Genomic DNA, 12,335 nt, shown 5'->3' on the forward strand with positions numbered 1-12,335 from the left:
ACAAAGTACTTTCTTATATTTCCTGTTATCTTCCTCCACCACCTTTGTCCAGTCTTCCATCCACTTTCTTCTCTCCTTGCCACTGTCTTATTTGCCTCTTTCTTCTTTCTTCTTGTACTCCCCTCTTGCAAATTGAGTCCTCTTTCAGAATCACAGTTTGAAGGTCTTGTTCTTCCCTCCCATTACCTCCTTGACTCTTTCAATCCTCAATGGCTTTTCCTTCCACCGTTTTCTGCCCTTTTCCCTTCATTTATAGCTACAGCAACTTCTACCATAGCACTTTTAAATTGTCCCTATTCCTCTTCTTCCATTTTTCGTTCCTCCTTTGGTAAACGTTCCCTTATAATCTACTGGTATTCTTCAGTGACTTCCTTTTCCTTCAGTTTTCATGTTCTTTTTCTACTTTTCTGATTCTCTGTCTTCTTCCATTCCTTCATCGTTCTCATGGTCATCAGCAGCAGGCGGTGGCCACTATCAAATGCTTCAGATGGTAGTACCTATTTATCTGTTACAATCCTCTTCATTTCCAAATCACAGAGCATGTAATCCACCAAAGATTTCTGCATTAGATTCCTGCTGTACCATGTTACTTAGTGGCTCTCTTTCTTCTTAAACTATGAGTTACTTACCACTAAACCATTTCTCTTTCAGGATTCCAGAAATATCTCTTTTTCTTCATTTCTCCTTCTCCATTCTTCTGCTTCCAGTACATTTTTACACTCTTTCACTTCCTACATTGCCCCTCAGAAGACCAAACCCTCGTCCAAGGCCTGGGAGGTGGGTAACACCACAAAATAGGAGGTCTACAGGAGGAGTTCAGTTAGGACTTCGAATGCCCCAGCACTGATACAGTAGCTGTGAAGGCCCTGCAGGAACTCCAAAAAGTGGTGGCTAAGTGTCTCTGGTGAAGATATGATAGGTCTAGTTAGCCAACAGTGGACTAACAGCCTGCATTCAACAAGGGAATTAGCCTCAGAAAGGATGGATGCAAAAGACAATGACCCAGCAAGGCAAACGGACTATGAATTGGAGCTCTGAACACTGGAACACTGACAGGAAAGGTAGAGGAGCTAGTAAATATGATAGAAAAGAGAAGGGATTAGGGAACTGGGGAAAGGTTACGAATTATATTGGAGTGGAAATGAAGGAGGACAAAAGGCAGCTGTTGTTGTGAGGGATGGTCTAAAAGAAGAGGTACAGAGGATAAGAGACAGGATAATGAAGGTCAGACAAATGACAGAGGCAGTATGGAGGTGGTCTACGTGCATGCCGCTAAAGCGCACTGTACACCTCAAATTTTGAAAATTGATTACTGAAATACTACAGTATCCAAAGTTCAGATTAAATTGACTACAATGCAGTAAAAAAAAAGAAAAAAATGGAGCAAGGATCACTAAGAGTCCACCAATGGTGCCTACAAAAAATGTATACTTCTGTCTTTACATTTACACCCTAATCAACACCCCATATGTTACAATGCAGGAAGACTTTTAAAACACGCTTACACTCTCTCCTTTGCCAGATCAGACACAAAGTTTCAAGATTACTGATCTATTGTCCATCAGCTTTGACATCTAGAAACTCCTACTATTCACCAACTTTAAAATAAATGAAGGATATCAAATCCAACATGCAACAAAATTATGCTCAGAGTCTTCCTTTACAATCTGTGAAAATCATTTTTCAGCTACACTGTAACCAAAGGGAAAAATGGACATTTATTAGCAGATGATAATGTACATCAGGTAATGTCCTTACTATTTTGCTGCCTTACAGGCAATGGAGTTCAATCCCCCCCCAATACTATGGGGCAGTTATTACCTATGGCTATTGATAATATTGCAGCAAGGTAATTACACATGAACTTAGGGATTATTGTAATCTTTACTCCATCATCATCATCATCATCATCATCATCAGCATCATCATCATCATATGACGAAAATTTCCACTTCAGCTTGATACCATTGTTATAATATTCATAGCTGAACTAGCAATCTGACAAATCTGTTGTGTACAGAGCAAGACTGTACTTCTCTCAATGAAATTACTATACTTCTAGTCTTTAAAAATGTGTGTTTCATGATGTGCAGCTATCTTCACACAAGTTTTGCCTATATTATGACAAGTCTTGCTCTATGTACAATGGATTTATTAAAAGAAGTAACACTGGGAAGTGCATGATATTTATTGTGCTGTGTTAAATGTATTACATAAAGGCAAACTGACAACCAAATTTACGATTAAAAATAAAACTTTCTAGTACTTTAAAAACAATAAATAAAACATCAATCTAAAAGCAGCACAGAAAAAATTAAAATAAACTAACTTAAAAACTGCACAATGAGACTCTTAAAAAGCAACTAACTTAATTCTTGACAAACGCATATGTAAATAGCTCATTACCCACATTGTAACAGTTGAAATAAACATACTTAACTGAGCTCTTAAATGCTAACAAGGGGAATTTAATTTCTGATGTCTACAAACTTTTTTGGATAACAGGGAAATAATTATATGTAATAAAGCTACATTGTGTAAGGGTTTTATCAAATTACTCTCCCAATACATAACCAAACCTTTGATATATATTAGTCTTTGAGAATTGAATTTAGTTATTTTTCACTTTGTTTGTAACAACAAATTGTCAACTACAACCACATTATGAGAATGAGTTTTTCAAATCAAGCATTAAGTGCTACTGGCAACAGTAACAACATATATTTTTGATCTCCAGCACCACTCTGAGAAATAAAATACTGAAAGGGAGGTGAGAGGAGAGCAATGGAAGGAAGAACACACACGGATGGAAGAAGGAATGCAAGGACGGAAGTGAGAGTGGTGGAGATATGGACCTACTTCACAAAATACATACTGTCACCAAAATTTCTTCTCACAAATCTATCACGAAATATGATTCAGATAGCAGTTAACATTGCTCTGCACACTCAAATTAGGAACTTGAGTATATGAGACCTTTATCATCATCTCTCTTCAGTAGAAAATAATTTGAAATTTTGTTACCTCCAGTTTATGGGACAATAGTTTTCAAACCATACTTCAAACACAATGAGAATGAATAAATCATATAAATATAGCACTATTTACTTTTCCAGGCGACAAATTGGGCTATCGTGAACCATCTGAAGATCAACTTTGGGGCCAACCAGATCACGGATGTTGTTAATGCCATATTTTATCATCGTAGGCCTGTAATTACAGAGTGTTTGTGTTAAAAAAGCTATAAATGCATTTTTAAATGATAAGTGTGGATAGAAACTGTTTCAGTTTGTTATTTCGTTTTGCAAGTTTCGTGAATAAAAGTGAAGTTCTTAAAATATTTAGGTGTAATAAATTGGATATGGTACAAAATCATGTAGGAACAGCATGGTACCTTTCTAATGACAGTCCCCAAGCTATTACATTCACTTCCTCTGCGATTCCCATCGGTCGTAACATTTCTGGTCGAAACATGCCAGAATTTCCTACTTCCATCCATTTACCCAGTCCATCATGGAAACTGAATATTTCCATACTAGGTTCAGTGTATGGATTATACGCAGGTTTAAACTGTAATTTGTTCATTCCAAGTTTCTTAAAGAATTCTGCTAATATACCTGAAAAAGGGAAAGGTTCAGCTAGAAGGCACTGATATAAGTATGTAGCAACAGCATCAGCAGCAACAACAACATACCTATCAGGTCACCGAGGGTTAGCCTATAATCAGCTACCACTCCCTCCACTTGATGGAACTCAGCTAAATGGGTAGCATCTAGAGTCTCATTTCTAAATACTCTGTCTATGCTAAAATACTTCACAGGTTTGAATCCCTGAAACAGCAATAATGGTAAGTCTGTATTACATTTTTTCATCCAATATTGCAATTAGGTGATGGAATATCCTAAGCTTTTTATTATTTTTTAATATATAGAAATCTCTGTTCCTTGATTTGGGATATGACTAACAGACCGCACCTGTCAATTTTCCAATTTCTTATTTATTATTAAACTCTGTAAAATGAAGTAAATTACTACAATTGGGTTATTATTGCTATTCTCATTCCATCATTTTACAGTTCAACATTTTCATATTTCTGTTTATCTTTAAAAAGTCCTGGGTATGCAGTTACATGTTCTATGATTGTGTGTCATAAAAAAAATAGTATTGTGAAAAGGTACAGCACAGGCAAGTAGCATATGGGTAGCTGGTGGGTATATTCAATTCTGTTGGCATTAGGGGCTTCAGGTGAGTGATATGCATACGGTTAAATTAATTTTACAAAATTTACAGTATTCATGAAAATGTTAAGTTTTTATATTGCACATCAACCACACAATAACTTTCATTACACATTACATAATTTCACCAATGTTAGGAAAACTAACCTCTTGTGCAAGTTTGTACAGCATACGAGCACTGACTGCTGTTGTATGAGTTCTTAATAAATTTTTCTGAGCCTCTGCTATTTTCCAGTTGTATCCATATCCTTGGGAACCAAAGCCCCCATTACTGTGGATGCACTTCACTCTTTCCAGGTAATCAGATGGGAAATTTTTGGTGTACTGTGGATCTGTAGAAATTTTACAGTACCACTCACAAAAGAAATTTGCACAAAATGTAAGATGATAATTACAAATATTCAGCACTTCACAATGGCACCTAAAGAGAAATAACTTATATTTTGATAATTTAGCGAACAAACACTAACCTGAAACAAAGAATGTATCATGCGCATCTCTAGCTGGATGTTGTTGTGGCTGAAACAATGCATCAAAATTCCAAAATGAACTTTCAATATAGTTGTTTGTTGGCATCTCTGTGAACCTACAAACAGAACATTGTGCATATTAATCTGCATTCTATCAGAATCCATATAGTTATAACACAAGAATAATCATAGTTTTCACTTATTGTATATGGAAATAACTCAAAAGTACATTCACCCTAGTGCCAGAGACTGGGCACTAGTTTTCACCACCACAGCAATTGTCCGCCCCTGGTAGCTGAGTGGTCAGCGCGGCGGAATGTCATACCTAATGGCCAGGGATCAATTCCCGGTTGAGTCAGAGATTTTTTCCACTCTGGGACTGGGTGTTGTGTTGACCTTATCATCATCATCATCATCATCATCATCATCATCCCCACTGACACACAAGTCGCCAAAGTGGTGTCAACTCAAAATATTTGCACCAGGCAAACGGTCTACCCGACGGGAGGCCCTAGCCACATAGCATTTAAACCAGAGCAATTGCAGATGAAGCGTTTAAAACTTTGTAAGAAACAAACTATTTTGTTTTGTATGTTCTGATACATATAATGATGAATGTTTACTGATTTTCTATTTCATGTTCTTGGTAAGCACAGGGGAGAATTAGTTGGCATCAACAGTATGACACAAAAGTCTACCTGGGACCCTGTCTACTATGGCTGCGCAGAAGACATCAATCAATAATGTAATAAATGAATCAAATTAAATGATCCAAAGAATGTGTGAAAATAATATTTATTTTTAATGTTAAAATTAAGATGGCAGGCAGAAAAGAGGTTATGTATAAGTTACAGAACATCATTAGTGTCTTCATTCAACACACTGTATTTTGACCATTTAGTTGCAGCAGTATTCTAGAATATATTTAAGTTTCATTAAACAAAACATGTAAGAAGATTATTTCATTTCTCAATTTACTTTAGGCAGTCTTGACTGTGTCAACACTTAATGTGAAGTCTACATTCTGACATCAATTTTTTCTGACTCGCAATAATTCATGTAGAGTTGTTTGAGATATGATAGAGATCTTTTACAAATAAGCAATAAAACAAATTTTGAATAATTTATTAAATGATACAGCACTAACTAAAGTAATCTTACAATTTATACAAACTGAACTTTTGAACTAAGGAAATCAACTTTCCAAGGGCTTGTAAAAGTAATAGAAGTCTGACTCTGTGCATATTACAGATGCAAAATGGAGCATCAGGATATGATGCACATCAATTATTAAGAGCACAAAATAATCAATCTTCATCAATATTACTTATACCATTGGAACTAATGCAATGCTACAGCCAGCCACTCAATGACGTGCTCACGCAATGCTTCACATATCATACTGAAACCCTCACTTCGTGACATAGCAGCAAGTTTGCCTGGATATATTATGATTTCTGATGAAGGTTCACAAACTTTCATCAGAAATTATTGCAATGTCTGTGTGTACAGGTGTCTATTTCAGTTTACTAATATGATGTACATGAAAGCTTTGTTACTGTTTGCTAGAAACAGAAACTATGTTAAGTCCTAAACTAGGATGTCCAGACTAGTAAACAACTGAGCTTTCATTACAAAAGGAATATTTATAAATTCCACTCGCTTTCATAAGTAATGGTAACAATACATGAAGTTAAAAGGGTATCAGGTAATTCTACAGAAAATAAAGTGTTTCCTTCAATCTTGGGGGATGTATGCTAAATATGTATGCCCTCTGCTGTACACTTTTCTGGATGAAAGAGACAGATGTAGAAGTCAAATACAGTTTATGTTTCATGTTGCCCCCACCACCACCACCACCACCACCACCAGTTAAAAAACAATGGTTTACTGATCAAGGGAGAAAAGTATTGTCTATTTGAAACAACCAGGTGGAAGTGAATAATATTTATGCAACTGTAGTTATTGTACAAGTAACAACAGAAGAAATGTGAAAATAATTTACTATTTTCTCTTGTGCAACTAACATATTGCGGTGAAACAATGTTTAATTACAAGAATCGGTGATGTGGCATTTGTTGCAAAAATATTGGTCACACTGCAGAACAACAGATCCAACACAACATGCAATGGGTAAATAATTACATACGTAACTGTGGAGCCAGTTCAACAAATGGCAATATGCAGCTTTGAAATCCTGCTTACGTCTATAGAAATTGGTCACTGTAGCTGTACACAATGTTTCGAAGGTCTATAGTGAAAACGTTCTCCCGTAATCAACCACATTTTCACATTTTAAGGGTAGTTCAAACAATTCATGGATGAACACACACACACACACACACACACACACACACACACACACACACACACACTTAGAATTCAGAACAGAATTCAACTCTGTTAACAACATCAATATTAACATGCATGCAGGAAGAATTACTGAACACAGCCATAAGAACTTTTCAAATATTTCTCATCACAGAATACAGCCTAGCAATCATTTAGTTCACAAGCAGCAACAAACAGAGAGGAGAAAGTACTAGCTTCTTCAACTGGCCTGGAACTTTTCATGAACTAGGAACCTGTTTCCCCCATCTTCTTAAACTTGAGACAAATGTTAATTGACCCTACTACACAGACATGAGCACCCTGGTTGTAGATAAACAATTTTCACCCCAATGCTCTACACTTTACACGCTGCATTGTATCTCTAATCAAGTCAACTCTGATACCCCACATTTCACCCAAACAACAAAATGTGTTATACTCTCAGTAAAGACTGTATCTTGCTCCATGTGACATTTGTTTTCTTCTCCTATTATGAAACTAGAGCAACATAGCAAATATAGCAGGGCTCTCTCTCTCTCTCTCTCTCTCTCTCTCTCTCTCTCTCTCTCTCTCTCTCTCTGTGTGTGTGTGTGTGTGTGTGTGTGTGTGTGTGTGTGTGTGTGGGCGCGCGCGCGCTCGCTCGCACGTGCATGCATGCGAATATAACACATACAATCAGCATAAGTCTGAAATAAACTTACCCCATTTCCAGGAAAATGCGCCTGAATTCAGCTCGTACTTTTAACAAAGGATGAAGATGACCACAGTCAAGAGGCGTACCGAGAGCATCAAAATTGTATGACTTAAAAGATTTTTCTTTCCATGAACCATTTGATATCACTTCTGATGTTAAATCAGTTTCTGGCTTACTCACAGATGTCCGGAATTCAATTCCTTTCCTGAGAATATAGCTTTTTAATATCCTGAAAGATACACAAAGAAATGATTCCTGCACTTTATTGTCTTCAACTATATATGTGTAGTTGCTAACATTCTATGGTAATTTCTCTATACACATATACAGCATCTAATTCTTTTAAAACAAACAACGGTATGTACCGATAAGTACTTTTCTAATGGAAATGCTACCCTTAGATCATATGAAAGACAAGACTGCAATACTCTCAGCTATGAAAGAACAACAAGAAGCAGGAAACATCTCAATAACGGAAAAGTTGCAATGAATTACCCACACATTACACATCTGGATCATTTTCAATGTTAACACAACAAAAATTTGAAACTTCTTGGCAGATTAAAACTTTGTGCCAGACCAGAAGTCTAATCAGGACCTTTTCAACAAAGGTTTTGTTCTGAAAGCTATCGAGTTTTCTCTCTGTTGTGTGCACTTGCTGACAACTCAACACTTCTGCTATTCGGTGAATGTTCTCTTTTACTCCCGCATTAGTTACATTCTGCCAAACTTCTCTTACTATATTCAAGCATACCTAAGTATAAATTTATCTATTTATTTATTTATGCATCAAGTTCTGTAGGATCAAACTGAGGAGCAAATCTTCAAGGCCACTAAACGTGTCTGTACATGAAATTACAACATAAAAGTAAACGTAATCAACAATACAATACAATAACCAGTTTAATTTTTCAAGGAACTCCTTGACAGAATAGAGCCATGAGGAAACTCTTCAGTTTAGATTTGAAAGCACATGGAATACTGTTAAGATTGTTGAATTCGATTGGTAGCTTATTGAAAATGGATGCAGCAGTATACTACACACCCCTCAACACGAGAATTAAGGAAGTCTGATCCAAATGCAGGTTTGATTTCTGCTGAGTGTTAACTGAGTGAAAGCTGCTTATTCTTGGGAATAAGCTAATATTGTTAACAAAAAATTACTCCAAGGAATATATATATTGAGAGGCCAATGTCAAAATACCCAGACTCGTGAACAGGTGTCGAGAAGAGGTTCGTGAACTTACACCACTTATTGCCCAAACTGCCTATTTCCAAGCCAAAAATATCCTTCTAGAATGGGAAGATTAACCCCAAAATATAATACCAAATTATATAAGTGAATGAAAATAAGCAAAGTAGACTAATATTCATGTTGAACTATCACTTACTCCAGATACTGTTCGAATAGTAAAAATGGCAGCAGTAAGTCTTTGAACAAGATCCTGAACATGGGCTTTCCTTGAGAGTTTACTATCAATCTAAACACCTAGAAATTTGAGCTGTTCAGTTTCAGTAATCATTTGCCCATTCTGTGAAATTAAAATGTCAGGTTTTGTTGAATTGTGTGTTACTAACTGTAAAAAGTGAACCTTAATGTAATTTAGTGTTAGTTTATTTTCTAAAAGCCACGAACTTAGGTCATGAACTGCACTATTTGAAGCCGAGCCAGTGTTGCACACAACATCCTTTACTACCAAGCTAGTGTCACTAGCAAACAGAAAGGCACCCCCCCCCCCCCCCCATAATACGGCCTCCACCGGTTTAAATAATCCTCTTAGGAGAAAATGACATTAGGGAAAAATATTTGTTTTGATGTCCCCTACAACCTCCCAGAGTTTGTCGGTTTAAATACTTTTCACCCTGTATTTGCATACCACATACTCTTTACCTTCCTAATAATATTTTTAAGCCCTTACAATACTGTTTGTAACGGGCTACTGTAGCTTGGTTGTGACTACTTCTGACATTTGAATATTGTGTAAAAGAACTCTTATCTCCTTAGTCATTTAATGATACTTGATTTTGTACAGTAGTAATATAATACATTAACTTATCATTAATGATAGCAGGAAGTAACTTATCAGTAACAGAACAAAGTAGCTCGAAAGTAGTGACAGAACATAGTAAATCCTCAGACAGCAATTTGTCCTATATCAAATCTCTGCTGTGACCAGTTCCTTCATTATCAGTTTGAGCCACAGTACTTTCTAGAATCTCCAATTGTTGTTCGATTTCTACATTCCTAACCGTAACTTGTTCTAAATTACCTTCTATTTCTATTAATTCTATACCTATTATTTGTTCTTGGTTTACTGGAACTGTCTCTACAGGAGTATTAATATATAAATGTTCAACATTACTATCCATTTTTTTTAAATTAAAGACTAAATGATTATCTAAATTGTGTACCTGTATAAATCCTAATCTCATTTTCCTTTCTAGTTTCTCCACCTTTTCAATGAATTGAGAACCAAACCATGCAGTTTATTATCTATTTGCATTTTTAAAAAAATCTCCATTTGTGAAAATCTTATGTATTTGACACAGTCTTTCATTCATTTCTGTTGACTGATTTCAAAATCACTTGCATGATTGTTTCTAAAGGCACATTTCCACCCTCTGAGAGGCACAGTCATCATTCTCCTACAATTTTAACCTAAAAAGTCAAAAAATTGGTACTAAAATTAATTAAGAGGATGTTAATAGTAAATGATACATAATTCCCTTGTCCGTAACGTTCACTAATCAGTGGAATTCTCTAACAACATTTTCATTTAAATTTTCAAATTGTCAGTGTTCCAAATTGAATATACTGGTATTCATCTAACAAGTATACTCTACTGACTGAAAAATTTGAATGTTTGTATTAACTGCAATTAAGAATTTACTGCATTTTAAACTGCATCTTGAACAAGCAGAACCTACTGTTTTTACAGAGTGAACCCACTGAGAGTTCATATACACCACATCTGCTGAGTGCGGACATGTTGCACCCACTTATAGTCTGTAGCTACCACTACAAGGATGCCAACTACGCCACCTGGCTGCATTGTGTGAAACACTTAACTGAGAGCTCCACATTGAAAACTGCCGTTTAAGTGATGAGTATGCCCAAAGTGCTCACTCTCATCATCATCCTCTTTAATTAGACAAGCCTATGACAGAAAAAGTTTTTTGTTGAAAATACCTTATTCTTATATACCTAAAAACAAAGATTCTGTAACTTACCAAACGAAAGCGTTGGTACGTTGATAGAAACAATAATAAACACAAACACACAACACACACACACACACACACACACACACACTTCAAGCTTTCGCAACCCGTTGTTGCTTCACCAGGAAAGAGGGAAGGAGAGGGAAAGACGAAAGGATGTGGGTTTTAAGGGAGAGGGTAAGGAGTCATTCCAATCCCGAGAGCGGAAAGACTTACCTTGGGCGGAAAAAGGGACAGGTATACACTTGCGCGCGCGCGCGACACACACACACACACACACACACACACACACACACACACACACAAGCAGACATATGTAAAGACAAAGAGTTTGGGTAGAGATGTCAGTCGAGGCGGAAGTACAGAGGCAAAGATGTTATTGAATGACAGGTGAGGTATGAGCGGCGGCAACTTGAAATTAGTGGAGGTTGAGGCCTGGTGGGTAACGGTAAGAGAGGATATATTGAAGGGCAAGTTCCCATTATGTTTTTTAGGGTGGGAATCCAAATATGATACTTAAAAAATGGTATCACCCATCATTTCTTCAAATTTTACAGTTAAATTTATTAAATTAAGTGATGTTTTAAAGAATTTAACAGCTTTTATATAGTTAAAATAATTTAAAAAGGAGGTTAATGAATGTATATGACGTTGGTAGCACTGCTGAAAAACATTTGCTGGCAAAAAAGGTCGATTCTATTTTTGTGTTAAGGGATGGTGTTTTGTTTACTGTCAACCTAAACCCACTTTCCCGTTTCCTGTACAGGTGCTCAGTACAATGTCTAATTGTGGTTGTAAAAACTCTGCTGATGGTTTTCGTTATATTTGTGGTGAATTTGTGATTAAAAAAAAAAAAACCACAAAGAAACATCACAGACTTTGTGAAAAAGGTTTATCTATCATACTTTGGATCTGAACTTGGTGATGAAGATAAATCTTGGGCGTCACATAAGGTATGTATTGTGTGTGTGTTGAAGATTTTAGAAAATGGTCCAAAAAGGAGGAAAAAGCCTTTAGAGTTGCTGTTCCTGTGATATGGAGGGAGCCAAGAAATCATTCCAATGATTGCTACTTTTGCAGTGTTGATATTACTGGTCATAATTCGAAAAACAAGAAGGTAATAAGCTAGCCTAACCTTCCGTTTGCCATCCAACCAATAGGGCATGGTGCAAATTTGACTGTTCCTGAACCACCAGATGATTTAAATCCTACTCCAACAAAAGTATTTTCTGATGTACAATGTGATTTAGATGAACAAGATGATGATGAATTCCATTGTAAGACAGAAAGTCTAGAGCCCAAATTGTTTACTAAGACCGAGCTTAACGATTTGGTTAGGCATCTGAGCTTAACGAAAGAAGAAGCTGAATTGCTTGGCTC

At 36.3% G+C, this 12,335-nt stretch overlaps 1 protein-coding gene across 1 annotated transcript in view; it reads right to left on the reverse strand.

Annotated features, from left to right (window-relative positions):
- LOC126195633 (phenylalanine--tRNA ligase alpha subunit) overlaps positions 1–12,335 on the reverse strand; it is a 125,995-nt gene that overhangs the window by 47,298 nt on the left and 66,362 nt on the right. The window contains exons 4-9 of the mRNA XM_049934261.1: positions 7,741–7,962; positions 4,709–4,824; positions 4,386–4,570; positions 3,695–3,830; positions 3,395–3,617; positions 3,109–3,210 (exon numbers count right to left, since the gene is read on the reverse strand). Of these exons, the coding sequence (XP_049790218.1) occupies positions 3,109–3,210; positions 3,395–3,617; positions 3,695–3,830; positions 4,386–4,570; positions 4,709–4,824; positions 7,741–7,962 (984 nt within the window). The remainder of the gene's footprint in view (positions 1–3,108; positions 3,211–3,394; positions 3,618–3,694; positions 3,831–4,385; positions 4,571–4,708; positions 4,825–7,740; positions 7,963–12,335) is intronic.

Source organism: Schistocerca nitens, chromosome 1, assembly GCF_023898315.1.
Source record: "Schistocerca nitens isolate TAMUIC-IGC-003100 chromosome 1, iqSchNite1.1, whole genome shotgun sequence".
Lineage (NCBI taxonomy): Eukaryota > Metazoa > Arthropoda > Insecta > Orthoptera > Acrididae > Schistocerca > Schistocerca nitens.